At 33.0% G+C, this 17,874-nt stretch overlaps 1 protein-coding gene across 2 annotated transcripts in view; it reads right to left on the minus strand.

Moving 5' to 3' along the window:
- Positions 1 to 1,394: 1,394 nt before the first annotated feature.
- The window catches only part of LOC130614292 (hemicentin-1-like), a 38,249-nt gene continuing 21,769 nt past the window's right edge, over positions 1,395 to 17,874 (minus strand). The window contains exons 1-9 of one of the 2 annotated variants that reach the window (XM_057435719.1): positions 9,994 to 10,649; positions 7,606 to 7,669; positions 4,387 to 4,476; positions 4,091 to 4,287; positions 3,669 to 3,930; positions 3,098 to 3,430; positions 2,391 to 2,855; positions 2,018 to 2,212; positions 1,395 to 1,806 (exon numbers count right to left, since the gene is read on the minus strand). In XM_057435719.1, coding sequence (XP_057291702.1) covers positions 1,436 to 1,806; positions 2,018 to 2,212; positions 2,391 to 2,855; positions 3,098 to 3,430; positions 3,669 to 3,930; positions 4,091 to 4,287; positions 4,387 to 4,476; positions 7,606 to 7,669; positions 9,994 to 10,305 — 2,289 coding nt within the window. In that variant the 5' untranslated portion in view covers positions 10,306 to 10,649 and the 3' untranslated portion in view covers positions 1,395 to 1,435. Of the gene's footprint in view, positions 1,807 to 2,017; positions 2,213 to 2,390; positions 2,856 to 3,097; positions 3,431 to 3,668; positions 3,931 to 4,090; positions 4,288 to 4,386; positions 4,477 to 7,605; positions 7,670 to 9,993; positions 10,650 to 17,874 lie in introns of those variants that run through there. The other variant, XM_057435720.1, reaches the window with a different exon arrangement.

Raw genomic sequence — 17,874 nt, forward strand, 5'->3', positions numbered from 1 at the left:
TCACGATTTTCCATGCAGTCTTTCAGAGTATTGCAAAAATTGAGAATCTTGATTTTTTGCAAAACAAGGTTCTTCCACGACGTATTTCATGGTTATACGCACAAATGCACCAACGCTTTCAAGTACAACCGTCTCCTTGATTCAAGTGCGATGAGTTCTTCCATTTGTGAACAATTTCATAGTTATATTCAAAATATAAATTCCTTTTGTAATTTGATGTCCCAAACGCATTTTGCATTGCATCTGCAATTTTATAAAATTACTTGTGAAATCAATATAAAGATAAATCACATTAGGAAAAAGAAAATTGCGCTATCTAAAAAAGTGCTGATGATTGAAATTTTTTTTTTGTTTGAACTGTGTTTTGTATGTATATGGGTATGTGTATAGATTGATTGTTCAACTGAGAACTTTCCCCTAAGTGATTTGTATCTCTTTAATAATAGTTGTATCTTGTCTGTGTGTCCGCGAGAGCAGCGTCCCGTAACGGAATCACGAAATTTTTATAATGTGCACCAATACCAATTATTATAATATAGACTAGGCTAACGACTAGTCTATATTATAATACCCGTATACGTCTGTCCGTCCGTCTGTCTGTCACGCAAAATAGTAGCTTAGCTGTGCTGGTAGCGAGACGTACGCAATGCGGTATAAAAAGGATGGGCGAACCAGTGGATTTTTCCACGGACTAACGACTAGTTGTATATATTGCGGAAGTAACCGAATCTTATACTTATGGACTGTTTTAAAAAACGGAATTCCTCCTAAAAATGTATTGCAAAACCCTTATTTACAAATGCCAACTTAAATCATGCCCATGGATTGCTTCTTGAAATAAGAATTCTCTCTTAAGTGCTTTGGATAGGCATAGGACTTATAAGCAAATAAATATGTAATTAGTTTTAATAATTTATAATTTGAAATTATAATTATATAACTTATACTTGTTATTTTATAAATACAACAACCAAGTAAATGTTTTAATAACATTTGTTAATATTTTTAATAACAGTTTTTTTATAACTTAACAATGTCGGAATGATATGTCCCTGGTGTGCATCTGGTGTTGGAAAAGCCAGTATACAGTTTTAGCAGATTTAGCTTTTTACGTAACTTTTGTTAAACACCTTTGATTCTGTTGGATATTTGCATTTTTTTTGTTGCACCTGCTTATATTTCTAGACGTTTTGTTTAAGCGCTTATATATAGAATAATCAGATTTTGACTTTTAAAAGTTCAAATTACCGTGTTATATGTTTTTGATCGGTATCCCATACATGCATTCAATGAGAGAGATACAGTGGATTCTTCTACCGGAATACGGCTATTTGGGTAAAATTTGACAGGAGTTCAATATCGGCATACCGTCTTAAATAAATACAGAAGGTAAGTAAAGGTCATAATTTGTAACTCAAAGTAAAAAGTTCGTTGCTTATTTCAATAAGAGGGAAAAGATATTGGTGGATTTTTCTCCTGTTCTTGTGTTGGTTACAGTGACTCCAATAGTTTCCGTCTTTCCTTTCATGCCAGCTGGTGCGTTGTAGATCAACTTCACGTAACCCATCTTGCGAATATTTTTCGACGCAGATCTTGTGATGCTTCCACGTCTTGCCTTTACTGTGAATGTTAAAGGTTGAGATTCACTTGAGCCAAAAACAAGAGCTTGAACTTGAACAGCTACGTTTCTTTCACCTGATGTAACTGTAAACTCATCTCCAGCAAACATTGGTCGGACGAATACGTTAGAAGCTTTTGATACCCCACGAGATATTCGTTCGAATGGCGCACCAGTTTTTGTTTGTCCTGTAAAGTTGAAAATTTGAACAGATTTTACTAATCTTCATGAAGGCGAAATGCAATATTAAATAGAATAACAAATTCCATTTGAATTTTTAACTTTCTTAATTGTTGTAATTAAATGTCTTCTGAAAACCTGTCTTAATGTTTCTTAATCAATTTTTACTTTCTCTCGTCGCCTATAGTTTTGTAGATAATACTACTATCAATAGCCTACCAGTTAATCTGACTCTGAATGATTCTGTTGGTGGTGTCAGCATCGTGCTGAGTACTTCATCAGCAGCATCTAAATCTGACAGCTTTAAGTTGGACATCAAAGCTTTGCCATGAAGATCCACAAGATCAACTCGAATTGTGCTCATATCAATTCTGTGTACACCACCCAGGCGAATGATCATTTGGTTTTCAACACCTATAAAATGACACCAATATGTTATTATGGAATTGTGCTGTTAAGGATAAATGGTGTAGAATCCTGTTCGACAATAAAGTAATTTATGAATTAAGAATTGTTGCACCTTGTAAATACTAATTGATGGAAGTTGTTCTTATTTTTAAAAATGTTTTTGGCTCCTGGGGATAAAGTTTACCTGTAATAGGATTATACAATGAGAATGGTGGATATTCTTTTCTTGGGTTTTCTTGATACATAAAGTTATGAGCAAACTCAATAGCATCTTTTGAAACAGCTTCCGCCGTGTATTCATACTTTCCAGCTCCTGATGGGAACACCAAGCTATATACACCACTTGGTGGATTGTCGATTTGGAAAATACGGATCATTGACATTGTGTTCAATGCAGTCACAGTTCTTCCAGCTGGGTCTGTCAGTGTAACAAATTGTGATGTGTTTTGAGCGCTGGTAGCTATTGAAACAATTAACTTGGCAATGCCATCGTCAACTGAGAATTTGTTTTGTCCAGGCGAAACAGATCGTTTTGATTTGCTTTTGATGGTACCTCCTGATGCAATCATTGTGTCTCGACTCAAACTGCTCTCAACATAGTCTTTCAACTTTAAAATTTCAGCTTCATTTTTCAGGGGAAAGATTTGACCTATTAAACAAAATATTCTCATAGTTAGTTTGTACATTTTCTACTTTAAGTTAGGTAACGTGTTTGTAAATTATTGAATGTATAAAGCACGAAACTCCATGAATCTTACAAGTTTTGTGCAACTTGTTGTTGTGTTGTAGTGCTTCTGCAAATAAAGCATCCTTTGGCAACATATACCAAGAAATATTTGGATTGCTATTTAACATGCTTCCATTGTTTCCACTATATAATTCTTGACGTACCTGACGTGTGTGAAGCAATATCCTTGTAACTGTCAATTCCTGTTTTTCCACTTCTAGTACAACCATTGAGATTTGTGAAAAAGGCAATCGTTGCAGAATTTATATCTGCAGCTGACTTTAAAGCTTCTAAGTTCTCAGCTGAGTCGTCTTTAGCTGTCGCATCAGTAAACACAAACATGGGGCTTCCATATTTAGGTCCTTGATCCAAAGCATTAAGCATACCTTTGATGGCAAGTTCAGGACAATCTCCTCCACCACTAGCACGTAAGTTGGAGATGGCAGTGATAAATCCAGCAGGTTCTTTTTCACTCTTGTAAGTGACTGGTCCAGTTCCTAAAAAATATTATATTACAGCTTGATCAATGTTAATTACACATCTATTCAAAAAATCTTTTTTCCTGGTAGTATATTATATAAAATCGTCGTGTTTTTCAATTTTTCTTACTTTACTTCTTATGAAACATACATAGCTACCCTCTTACGAAATGGTGATATTTTTTAACAAACCTAAGGCTTAAAAGAAATGTCCATGTTTTGGTCATATTAGGGTAAGGGAAGAGATAAACTTTACCAGGATCGTTGAATGGTGACAAAATGTAGTCAACTTTAAAATCACGAGTTGCGTCGATGATAGATTTTGCAATGGTTTCAGAAGCTGCAATTTCAGCTCTCATTGATCCAGTAGTATCCATGGCAAACATTAATGTACTATCTCCTTGACTAGAGATAATTTGGTTATAACTTTGCTCTCCAATTTCATCTTTAATACTTTTCAGATAACCATCGGCTGCTTTATCGATCTCGTCAATTGGAAGACCGTCCTTGATCTTTTTCTATAACGAAAAAGAAATATATGCTGTATTCTCCTATGTCCAATGTAGGGCAGTCACAAAATTACTTTCCGTTATTCTTCAAATAGGTATGTTCTGTTTCAGAGAGGAATAAAATTAGTAAATTTACAAGTACAGAAAGCTTTTGGTAACACCGTCCTACCTTCATAAAAGTGAACAATCCTTTTCCTAAAGTAGCACGAGCAAAATCAATGCTGCCTCCTTCTGTAGCCACTTTCAAGAAGCTTTTCAAATCCTTCAATCTTTCTTCAACTGTTTTTCTTTTGGCCGATGGATCAACTGAAATGAATTCTTCAGCAACTGCTTTTTGGATATCAAAGATTGCCTTGTAAAATTTACCTAGGCAAAAATAATTTTCATAGTTCTTCTACTTTGATCTTTCAAAATAGGAATTAAATTTCTTTGACAATAAGTAAAGTGGTATAAAATGTTAGCTACCTGATGGTGTCTTGTCAGGATATTCGGTTTTCTGAAAGCTCATGAGAAACTTCACGACGAGTTCCTGAGCTTTTGCAACACCAGTTGGTCCTGCAGACAGACGAAGAACTGTAACAAGGTTTTATTTGAGGATTCATATCGAATCTCTTGACATTGAGCATTTTTAGAAAGCTTTACAAGTAAATTTACTCACCGAATCCTTCATCCACTAAGTTTGATAAGTTTTGGATTAAAAAACAAAACAGTAATGTCAGGTTTTACAAAGCAAAATACTTCAAAATTATCGTACTTTAATTAATTAATCTTTACATTAAAGCTATCTTTCTAAGCACTTTATTGTAAGAATATACTCTGAACAATGGGTCAGAAGGTAAGAATATCCTAAGATTATGCCCAAGTTTAATTGATTGTTCAAAATTTGAAAATTTGAATGATGCACAAAATTTAAGTTCTTTTTTTTTTGCATATTAAACAAACTGAACTTTTTTATGTCCAAAGCAATGGCCCTTTATGTGTAGCAGAATTCGCCATTAGCTAAAGCAACTTATAGCTGGCTTTATTTAATTAAGGCATTACATATTTTGAGGCCATAGTCATGAGTTTTGGTCTGTTAGGCAAACCGTTTCTTTAATATTTTGAATTGAATATTGCAGTAGATATACAATATAACGAAATAATATAAGTTTTTATTTTTCTATTATGTGGTAAAAATTGTTAATTCTTATATTTTGTGTAAAACTGTGAAAGGGTTGCTGTATGCAATAGACTGAATAGCTGATTTTGTTATGACGTGTTACAAACTGTACAGTGTGGAAATTTTGCAATAACCTTTTTGTATGACTTAACATAATATGTTGGATTTTCTTATTTTCTGGAATACTTTTTGCCTGGTGTACTTATATTATTTCTATTTTCTTCTTTATCTATTTATTTTTCTTACACCTGCTTTTATTTTTGAACAACTACTAGAGCTTATTTTGATTTTATGTATCAAAGAAACAGCACAAGCATGTATAGGCTTTGACATGAATAGAAAATAACCCCCCCTGTATTAAATTTTAGCGCAACGCCACGCTTCGTGGAGACAATCCGTGAGCTGTGAGAAAGTGCCCGAAAGTGTGTGTGTGTGTGTGTGTGTTTGCGTGTATACGACTTATGGGGACTTCTGTGCGTTGCGAACTAACGCTATGGGGACCTGCTGCACTGTGGGACAAATTTCTCTGGCCCATAATACATTTTCCTTAAAAACAATTTTAAACTGCAAAATAAGGTTATTTATCCTGTTTACAAGCAGTGTCCCCATAAGTTGTGTCTGTGTCTGTGTGCAAACTTATGGGCCATTTTGTGTGTCATGCACTTATTAAAATCCTGTATTGTGGGGACAAATGATACACAAATTTGATACATTGTGTTTTTGCTTCTTGTTACTTTGTTCTTAATTTTATAAAGTGATAGATTTGCTACTAAATTTGTACTCGAATTTTCTATACACAGAAGACACAAGTGTCAGTACGCGTTATGGGACAATTGGATACTGTTTTATGTCGAGGATTGTTAAATTGTCATGGACTAGATTTTTTATGTTGCGGTTAGAATTTAATTATTAGTAGCGATATATTAAATGAAAAAATCCGCAAGTCTTGACATTTCTTTACCTGCGTTCCTAACAAAAGCACATATGAGTTGACTAATAATTTGTTAAATACAACAAATGCTATCTCTGTCCCATAAGTTGTGTGTGTCCCATAAGTTGTGTGTGTCCCATAAGTTGTGTGTGTCCCATAAGTTGTGTGTGTCCCATAAGTTGTGTGTGTCCCTATACCCGATAAATGTTGATTTTAGCCGCTATGGCCCGGGAGTGGGGGTGGGGGGAGGAGGGGCGGCAGAAATCTTTAAAATAATCTGATAAGATATGTTTACATTACATACTTATATAAAGAAAGACTGCAAAGCCGGGCTCAAGTTGTTGGTATTTTTAATTCCTAACCAATTCAATGATCAATCTGAACACGGATTGCAAATAATCACCATGGGCCGCGCTTGAAAAGAATGTGTTCTTCACGTTGTCAAACGTTTAACTTCTGGAAATTTTAATTTCTCAAAATCCAATAAAAAGCCTCTTTTCATTCTTATCCAATTATTTGACCAATCTGAATACAGATCGAAAATTTAACTTCGTGCATCAATAACACTAATTTAGCGTCAATACCTTAAATTAAGGAAGCCATTACAATGCACTTAAAACTTTAAGGTCAAATAACTTGGAAACAAGGTGGTGAAGTTATTCATTTTAAACCGCACAGGTAACTAGGGACCACCTGGGACCAATTTGACTAGACTGACGACTGACTGCCGTCATCAAAATGCAAATGACGCTTCTTTTCCATTGTTTTTCTGCCTAAGTGACTGTTTCCACGGGCTTTACTGACTATCTTTAAGTCCGTAGCCAAATTTCTGATTCGATAGCTACACCAAGTCAAATATGATCTAAGATAATAATTTGGTGAAATAGACTATATCAAGTTGTTGCTATTTCCATGTAACAACCTCTTGCAGTTTACAAACAAACCGTGTCTGTTTGACTAATATCCACCTCTGTATTAGGCCAGACAGGTTGAGTTTATCATTGTGATAAACTTTTCTGTATATCACCTCCCGATAAACCAAAAAAATTTTTACGTTATTATTTGACCATTGCTCCCAATGTGTAGATCTTGAAACGCTGATCAAGAAAATGTATAGGATAACTTTTGACAAACGTTCGAAGATATATTAGGTTTTAAATGTATTTCGGTTTTGGTACTTACCCAATTTGGTCCACGGTGGCCCCAGTTACCTACATAGTAGATGATGTCAGTTATTTCTATCAGTTTCCAAGTTATTAAGTCTCAAATGAAAAAGTGCTTCGCTAATTTAAAAAGTGCTATTGGCGTCAGTCTAAAGTTTATCTACGTCGTGCCGTAACGTTAATAAACAAATTGGACAAAAGTTTTTGGGTGCATTAAAGAAAAATGCAGACATTCACTTTACCAGTAACAGACAGACAGACAGACGGCAGTAGCCTATTGATATAAGGCGATACGTTTCTCCTCTTAGCTAAACACGTTGGAAATATATTTTATGCTTATAATGATGTAAAGTTTAAAGTATTAACGAAATCCTTTTTTTAAAAAAAAGGTAAAGAAAATTAAACATTAAAAAGTATTCTAAAAATCATACCATCGTAGATGTTCTTGCTTCTTTCATATTCGCAGGGCTCTTTAGCTCCACAATAAGAAACTTCCTAGAAAAACGTACACACATGTTAATACATGTATGTTTTCAGCGTTAATGTTTAATATTTCAAGGTCTAAGAATGTTTTCAAAACAATAATTTAAGAAAAGCCTTCTTCTTAGGACGTCTTCCAGACATTATAATACATCTACTTGCTTGTTAAAAAGATGAAAACACCTGACAATGACACTTGACAGGAAAAATAAAACCAATTCAGCTAACTCCAAAGTAAACCTAAAGTTTGTCTTAAAATCAATCACCTGCATCCAATTACTTTTCATGTATTCAATGTACTGGAAAACAATGGAGAATTGAATAAATTCGGGGACTTTGAATTCGATTTTCGTATCAAATGTTCGTTGTTCTCCACCATCTGGTGATTTTTCAGTGCAAGTCATCGTTACCTCCTTCTTAATGAACAAACACTCTGAAACCGCTTTTGACCTGTTCCGCTTTAACATATGATTTGTCAAACTATTCGTCATGTCGACATCTCAATGGGCAGACTGTTCTTATCTGCCGTTTTGAAAATCTTTTATTTTTTCCCTTTGTGATGGAATCAACGTCATGTATGTTGTAAAGGTACTCTTTTGTTAATATATATTTGATGCAGCAAGTAAAAAGATTAAACTTAAAGTCCACTGAGAAGTTAAAATTGCACGTAAAATTATTTTTTTTGAATTGACGTCAAAGGTTACCAGTTGTAGCCAAAAATGTAACCAATGGGGGCAGAAGTATGATGAATACATATGTTGAAAACTGACCAATAATAACTGAGAAATTAGTTTCTAGACCTATTTTCAACATTCTTAGCATACAATTGTCTTAACCCTATTCCTCATGGGCCTTTTAGGGGCTCCTTAATACTTGGAGGGACTAATTCGACCATCCCCCAGCATTAAGTGTATTTTCTACAATTGTTTTCCGTTGGACTTGAAACTTACCACAAGTGTTGTCCAGGTATTAATAAAAAATTTAATGTAAATTTTGATGATGTCAGCATTTTTGGTGATGACGTCATCAAATTCGGTGGCATATAGAAAAAAAAGTCGGAATTTTATTAACGATTTTGAATTTTGTATAATTGCGATGAATTTAGTACCAACACAAAATAATATAACAATATAAAGCTTTTAAAAACATGTAAGTATTTTTTAGTAAAAGTTTTTTTTTCAGAATTTTACTCAACATAAATAGGTGTTGCGAACACTTCCGCAAAATTTCAAAAAAGGCTAAATAAAAGTTAGGAAAAGTCACAAAATTTGAAGGTGTAACTATAAACACATAAAAAGTTATTAAAAAAAATTTAGGAGAGGGGCTAAATCCGCCCCTCCTCCTCCTACCCAGCACGAATAGGGTTAAAATCACACGTATTTTTTCAGTGAATATAGTCAGTCGATTTATGTGGTCGATATGCTAAATATAGGCTTGTTTTCAATCTTCAATCATATTCAACATTTACATAAGAAATAAGCTAACATAGCCAGCACGGCGTCGGTTTACATTTCACTTAGCAAACATGTTAAAAATTGATATGTTTTTCTTCATCTTGTTAAGGTAAAGTATACATTTGAAATGAATTGGTGAACGTCAGAAAATGTTTTGAGAAACTCAGTTGTAAAATAACTTTTTTAAAAGATATATATAACAGTAATAACACAGGAAGAAAACCCTTGCGGTTGTAACACTCGCCCCTACTGCTCGCAACGCGTAACACTATATGCCCGAAGGAAATGAATATCGCGTGTAAAAAACAATGAAGAAAAGAACTGTTCAATTTTTAAGCGTTTACGCAGCAAATTTGTTATTATCTGTGCAGATTGACCCTGGTCGTGTTTCAATATTTGTACACAATTTGAGAATTTTTTTATCTTCACGGATATTAGTATTTTTATGTGTTTGGTCAACCTCATAAGTTAAACTTTCTGAAAAAAAAATTTTTTTTCGACGAATACTATTTTTGCACCTTAAAATTTAGAGCTGCACCAACTTCGTGCCATAAATTGGTATGTGGGAAGGATAATTTGTTCTAAAAGATAAGGAATAAAATATACACTCGCACAGGAAGTAACCCTGTCCCGTTTAAGCAAAAAACCTAACATACTTGTCAACATTGGTTTTATTATATCTATTGGTAAAAATTGGTTAATATCCTAATCTTTTCGCGTATTTTCAAATTTTTGCTAAATATTTAACAACCTATATTCTGTATACTTTCCATTAAAATTTTACTCCACAGAAATGTGTTAGAGCCAGTTCTTCACGAAATAAGAAAGTCGCTATTAAAGGAGAATTTAGACCTTGTTACTTCTTTTTTTCCTTATAAATTTTACCTGAAATGATTCCATTTCTTCACCATTTGATATGTGCTTCATTTGCAACTCATCGTCATCACCTTCTTTGACAAACCAACACTCTCCTATACTGTTACTACCTTTGTCTGCTTTGAAATATACTTTGTCGCAATTTTCATTGTTACGACATTTCAGCAGACAAGCTGTTCTTATAAATCCTCTAGCATGCTTTATGATCCTTCCCTTTGTAATGGAATTGACGTTGTGAATAATGTGAAAATAATTATCTGTAAAAATGTATTTAACAGCAAAAAACAATATGATTAAAGAGAAAACTTTAAAACCCATCATGTTACAATCCGACGCGATGGTGAAAAAAACAAATCTTGTCCTATGTGAAACATCATAGATAATTTAAAAAAACTAGTTACCATTGACGTCACTAAATGACTATTTTCGAACAAATATGTGTTTTTCTAATCACGTGTAAAACGCTAACCAATCATAATTGGTACAGGAGCATGCGCAGTGAAGCGGAGACATGTATTTAAAATAGAAATTTAAAAACGTCCAGTGAGAGCTATCGCTAGTGTGCTTGAGCAGAGATCAGAAAAATATGGGTACTATGAATGTGACTAGACGTATCACGTGGCAGAATCCATTGAATCTCTTATTAAGTGCATGAAACCCCCAGCAACCCTTCTATTCCAAAGTTTTACACAAAATATAACAGCTATCAGCTATCACTCATAAAATAGAGAAATAATATATTTTATAGTACTTCAATCCATAATATTCAAGGAACATTTTGCCTAACAGACCCAAACTCATAATCAAGAAAATCAATTATTTTGCTTTTATGTATCATGCACAGCACGTGCCGTGCATGGTAATAATACAGCGTTTTCGAATTTATGAATCGAATATATTCCAAGAGGTTGTAACGTAACAGATATAATCAATCAGTAAATCAGTATATTTTCAACTCATAAAACACGCTAATACAGAGATTCGTTAAAATAGTGCGTAAAAAAAAATAGTTCGCAAAAATAAAAATAGTTCGTGAAAATAAAAACAGTTTGTAAAAATAAAAATAGTTCGTAAAAATAAAAATAGTTCGTAAAAATAAAAATAGTTTGTAAAAATAAAAATAGTTCGTAAAAATAAAAATAGTTCGTAAAAATAAAAAAATGTACGTAAAAATAAAAATAGTTTGTAAAAATAAAAATAGTTCGTAAAAATAAAAAAAGTTCGTAAAAATAAAAATAGTTCGTAAATATAAAAATAGTTCGTGAAAATAAAAATAGTTCGTGAAAATAGAAATAGTTCGTAAAAATAGCTTGAAACAAAATATAGCGAAAAATAATTATTTGGTTTTAAAGCTATAGATTAACCGTTTACTTCAGAAAGCCGTGGTATCTACATGGAAAATGCCTTTAGTGATGACATGTCTATAAATAACTACAAAGAAATTATATTTTAGGGTGGTTGATTATTACTTTTACAGAGGATATTTTAGGGTATTTATAGGGTATTTTAATGTTCATGCCGTTCCAAGCTAGAATAGCTTGATTAGCTATGGAGAATACACCAAATTCTGAGCGAAAATTTTGAGATTTAATAGAGTGTGTAGGAGTCAACTTTTAGCCACATATTCTGAAGTTTAGATGTTTAGTGATGATTCTATTTTTACTTCTAAATATTATTAGTTCAGTTTTTTTTTGCGTTTGATGAGAATTTTTTGCACCTAAGTCACTGAGATATTAAGCTAAGATCATGGTTAATATGTTTGTTGATTACCTTCAGAGATTTAATGCAATATAACAATTGTGTATCATCTGCATCTCAGAGTGTTGTATTGCCATGTGAAGGTCGCTGATGTAAATTAAAAATAAAAGTGGACCTAGTTTGGATTTAATATTATTGAATTCAACATATTTAGACCTGCCTAAACATTGATTCCAACGAAAATTTACTTTCTTTAGTTTGTATAAATTATTTTCTAGGATATATACGCTATTTTTATAAAAATAGTGTGTTTTCGTTTCACCCTCAATGTTAATTAATTTTTTGACAAATACTGCCCCCATTATTTTTAATATGTTCTGTAATGTCCTGATAAAATAAACCCTGCTATAAGTTACTATAGCTGATGGCAAAAGTAACGGCCAATTGCTTGGCAAGAAAAAGCTCAGTTTGTTGGATATACAATAATAAATTAAACTTCTAATCAATTTTGTGCGTGATACAAATGTTTATGTTTAGAACAAACAATCAAGCTTACACATATTCTTAACTTCTAACCCATTGTTACAAAAAGTGCATAAAGAAAATATTTTCCGGTTTAAGACACAACAAGAAACTTAATATTTAAGGGAAAATTTAGCTTCGAAGTTAAAACGGATAAAAAGTCGTTATACACCTAAATTAATTTCTCTACCAGATAATCTAAACAACACACCTGCTTTTCTTTCGCTTTTTGAGTAGGTTGCTTGCTAGCCTTCTCTGGATCAAAGTCTAATCAGTTTTTTAATTCGATTACTAAACTTCGCTTCATCCCAAAAAGATCAAATTATTTGACATTGATACAAGGATCCTCTGTTTTGGTACTCAAGCTGGATTGCTTGTAACCTCTGCTGGTCAATGTGTATGGTTATTTCCTGCTAGCGTGGGACACAGAAGTTAAATGGCATTTAGTCAACAGCGCCGATATATTCGACCATTTGATCTAAACAAATATAGACACTAATTATCCCGAATGAATACTGTCTGTACATCCGAATGTTGCCCAGTTTTGGATGTTTCAATGCAAACAAATTATTTCAACTTTATAGATAAATTTTTTACATTAACGAAACAAAAAATCAGATTAACGGCCCCCGGCGTGTTTACAAAAATTACTTCCAGAAATTTTTAATGTCAAAATTTTAATGTCCAGTTTTCCTTTGCTTTCAATGGGGTCGAATTAAATTTATTGAGATAAGCAAAATATTTAATTCATTTGAAACGAAATGCATATTAGAATTCAAGTCTTTTTTAACGAAATCACGTCTTTGTCATTATAATCACCCTCAGACAATCTTCAGTTACAATTGTTCAAACGGTTATAAGTAACGTATCTAAAAGAGCAGAGGATCAAACAATGACATATAGTGACACCAAACCAATTTTTTTAACTTACATAGTTGGAAGAACTTCTGCTGATATGGAAATGTGGCCATCTTTCTGATCGTCAAAGCTAACGAGCGTTACTCACTTTTTTAAAAAAGGTACCAAATTTATGGAGTTCCGTTATGCATTTCATCTTTAAAATTGAAATTACATTACGCTCATTTTAAAATATATTTGTCTGTCAACATCGATTTCAGGAAATCAATATATAAAGAATTACGGAGCGGGAACCCTATGCCTATTCTGACTCAACGATTATTTGGTCACTGAGCGCTCATTAAAAAGTTTGGAGAATATGCATTGTAGTACTTAGACCTATTTGAGGTAAACATCGAAAAACCTTTTTTGTGTAACATTAACAACAACAACAACAAAAACAGCGCATAGTACACACGAAGCATCATGCCTGACATGCAATGCAGCGTCTTCTAATTTGATTTCTTTGTTATGTTTTTATTAGATAACAGCAACAACAATGAACTACCCTGCGTGCGTTGACTATTGAAAGTATCAATTAAAACAGAGAAAATGACATTTTATTGTTTTTCGATAAACTAAGTTAAATTACAAAACAAAACAAAGGAAAGGTACAAAAAAGGAGTTTCAAACATTTTCTTTACCAGCAAGGAAGTTTAAAGTTCTTTACAATATTTTTGAAGAATATTTTTATACTAAAACTATCCATTACTGTCGCCATCGTACTGGTTGCTTCTTCTAAAATATAAAAGAAGGTTTCATTTTTGTGAAAAAAGCAGGTTCGGAAGTTTGTTGGTAAATTTCGTCAGGTAGTTATACAAAAGTTAAGTTCAAAGAAGATTAGTTCTTTACGTGAGATAGTTAAAGTATTATTGTTATTGTTAGTGTCTTCCTTGAAATACGCCAGTAGGTAAAATACTTTTTAATCTGGAGGTCATAAGCGCAAGTCATAAGTCGACCACTAACTCTTCCAAAAATGTTTCCAGGTAAGAAATAATTCCGCTTGCTCAAATGGCAAATGGGCTTCGCTCACTGGTTTAGCTCCGCAAAAAATACATACATTTACGGCGGTTTTAAACAATATATTTCCTTAAAGTAAAGACATTCCGTAGTGATTTTCACATTTGTCATATTTGTATCACGAAATTTCATCCTCAAGTTTTGTTTAACCGCAGTATGCCGAACTCAAAATCTCCGCTGTAAGTCATTTATCAATCATTAACGTAGTACGCCCCTCTGAAAGCATTGTTGATTACCCACAATGTTTATAAAAGCCTTTAGATTAGTTTTTGTTTTCATCATTCGTATCCGGTTTCCACGTTCGAAACCTCGCGCTGATGTTATTAATTAAAGGTATGGACTTTCAGTTTTAAAGAAATTAGGAAAGAAATTATTATGTACTAACTTTTTCTTTACTTTATCGTTGTTACCACCTGGGTTCAGATCTCGAGAAATTCCATGTGAAGTATCTCAGTTGAAGATTATTATTCTCGGAGGGAATGGATACCCTTTAAAGGTTTTTTGAATTCTGTATCAGAATACTCAGGAGCAGAAATTACGAATCAATGGAATCAGTGTCTCTTGCTCCCAAGAAAGAGTTGGTCTTTGTTTTAACTTTTCTTAGGTAAGATTTCTTTACAAATTAGAACAAATTAGAACGTTTGCACCGTTTGTTTTGGCAAAAATTAACACATGTGATTTTAAACTTCCAAGAGGAGGCTAGGTAGCTGTTTTGCCTTTAAGGAGAGATGCCCAAATCATTACGTCCCAGACTCGTTTACTGTTTAAGTGTAGTGACTGCAACGCCACCTATTATGGCAAAACTGAACGCCATTTTAAAGTCTGTATATCTGAGCACGCATGTATTTCTGCACTTACAGGTAAACGCGTTAAACTTGGTCCGTCGTGTTACAACTTCTCACTAATGGCGGAAAAGTCCAATGATTTTAAACTCACTGTGATTTGAGAGTTTATTAATTAAGCGTGACTGTCCTATTTTGGATAACACGGTTTATGCCTTTAGAATTTTTTTGATAGTTTATTGTTACAATTTTATTTAGTATTTTATCTTTAGTATTTTATCTTGAGCATGGAACATGAAAGTGGGAACATGGGTGTTGGCGAATGCTTCCTGAGAAGAGAATAAATTTTGGATACATCGTACATTTTTAGTTTTTATTTCTCAACATTAGTTTTTTTTTTAAACAGAATAATATTTTTGTGTTATATTAAAGGCGTGGAAACTGGAGACGACATAATATTACGTCATAAGTCAAAATAGTCTGTAAGAAGATGTAGTTATGCGGCCATTGCTAAACACAAGTCTCAAAGAGAAAGATTTCGTTTTGGTTTTGTGGTATTACAAGTATGTTTTTATAAGATATGGTTAAAAAATGTTGCTTTGGGAGTTCAGTTCACTTTAATATATGTTGTGTGTTTGCAATAAATTAGTTCATTCTAAATATATTCTTGTTATTTATCTGGAAAATTTAATTCCGTGTTGGTAAGAGTAATTCTAGGGGCAGCAATGGCTTCTATATAACAACCAAAAAATGAAATTTATGGCACATGATGTAAAAATACGCAGTCAGTTTCTTCATCATAACCCCCTGGAGAATAGAAACGAGCAAGAATAGGCCAGGTCCGTTCTTCCCGCTTATATAACTAAACGAAATCCAGTACGCTGTCGTTCAAACGTCAACATGAAGTCTGTTTACAGCGTTATAGCTACTTTAGTGTTGGTTGTCGTAGGTTCAGGTAAAGAAAAATGAAAATTAGTATATTCAGGTTCTATTTTACAAGGTTTTTTTAAATAGACCTTATAGAATATGGTCTTTAATATGGCACAGTTTAGACTTTCAAAATCTTCCCTAAATCAAACCTTAACAGTGCCTAAGGATGCGTATTAAATTAAAATATTAATAAAAATTTTTAGATACAAATATATAATTTTCTTCTTTCAATTTAGTCGATGGAGAATTTGGTGATTGGTCAAGCTACACTTCATGCTCCAAAACATGTGGTGGAGGTTTCCAGATACGTACCAGAGAATGCAACAATCCAACTCCAGTGAGAAGTGGTAAAGACTGCGCAGGTTTACGAGAACAAACTCGTAGTTGTGGAAATGACTTCTGCAAAGGTGAGGAAGTTATACTCAATTTTATTTGTTAAGACATATATCCTTAAAATTTACAATTTGCACTGCTTAATTTTAACATCTTCTCAATTTGATTTCTTGTGCTAACTGTATCACATAGATTTTAATTTACCACAACGTTAAATTGAATAAGAGCTGCAAGTTGTTGCCATCCCAGTGGGCACAACAACGATTGTTTTAACGTTGAATTAACGTCACTCTGTAACGTTACAACACTGTTAAAAAAGGGAATCTTGGAACAAATTTGAAGTCAAATTTGAACGTTAAAATAACGTTATCAACAAATGTTATTTAAACGTTAACATAACGTTGTATTAACGTTAATATACGTTCCTATGCGACTGTGTTTTAACGTTGTATAAAAACGTTATTTTAACGTTATCATTACGATTAATCAACGTTCATATAACCTTCTCCAACGTTCGTATACGACGTTATTTGCTTTACTTGGGAAAAAAGAGGACTATAAGGAAGCAGTTCTGAAAATAAAATATATTATCTTTAAATATATACATAAAAATAATAAATAAATATATAAAAGTTAAAAGATGTCTTGAGATATGTACATAAAAATATGGTTAAACAATGTCTTTAAAAATATGTACATAAAAATTCGATTAAAAATATCTACTTGAAATGTCTGTATTTACTGTTGGGTTTTTCTTCAACCCTTCTTTGCTCGGTCTGCTCCATGTTTAATGAATTAAGTTAACCAAAGGAATATTCTCTTTTAATTTTTTATTGTTGCTGTACCTTGACATCTATGAATTACGATGTTAACAAGGAAACTAGTGTTACCAACAAACAAAACTCATCAACTCAAAAGAAAAATATAGTGCTACGTTGAATTCTAGACATCAGTTCACATCAAGTGCGACTTAATAACTCGATTCTTGCAGTAATAACCCGAAGTGCCACTTAACAAAACGCATTGAACATAAAATCGGGTAACAATCTCTACAAATGGGTATATAACGAATACTGATATGAAAAAACCCTCAAAAAATGACTGTTACAAGTAAATCCTGAAGATATTTATAAATAATAATACTCTTAGGTTGCGAAAAATGGTTCACGCCATTATAATGTTAAGGTAACGACGAGGTAACGAAACGATTGTTGCCCCCCAAATTTCCTGATCTGCCTGATTGGTGCCTAAATTTGTTTTCATTATAATTGATTGGCTCTTTTATTTTGGCTTTCAATCAGAAAAATATTTAAGCAAGAATCCATCTCTTAAGAAAACATGGGACAGCATTTAAAGTCTATTTATATGATTAAAGTAATGACGCCAAGCTAGCTAGCTAGCTAGCTACTAGAATAAAATATAGCTAGCTGGATAGCTAGCTTAAAAGGAAAGGCCTTGCCTTGTTTCCCGCGGAAATTGTTGACAACTTCATCCGCAACAAACAAAATAATGGATTTGATTTTCTTGTTATTATAGAATTTGTTTTTATATAAGGTTCAGCTAGATAATAAAGGGGGTACTGACCGGTTTTGATGTTGTAATTAAGATAAACTATATAATTCCCGTCTTTTAATTTAGTGGATGGGGGATTTGGTGATTGGTCAAGCTACAGTTCATGTTCCAAAATATGTGGTGGAGGTGTCCAAAC

Source organism: Hydractinia symbiolongicarpus, chromosome 11, assembly GCF_029227915.1.
Source record: "Hydractinia symbiolongicarpus strain clone_291-10 chromosome 11, HSymV2.1, whole genome shotgun sequence".
Taxonomy (NCBI): domain Eukaryota; kingdom Metazoa; phylum Cnidaria; class Hydrozoa; order Anthoathecata; family Hydractiniidae; genus Hydractinia; species Hydractinia symbiolongicarpus.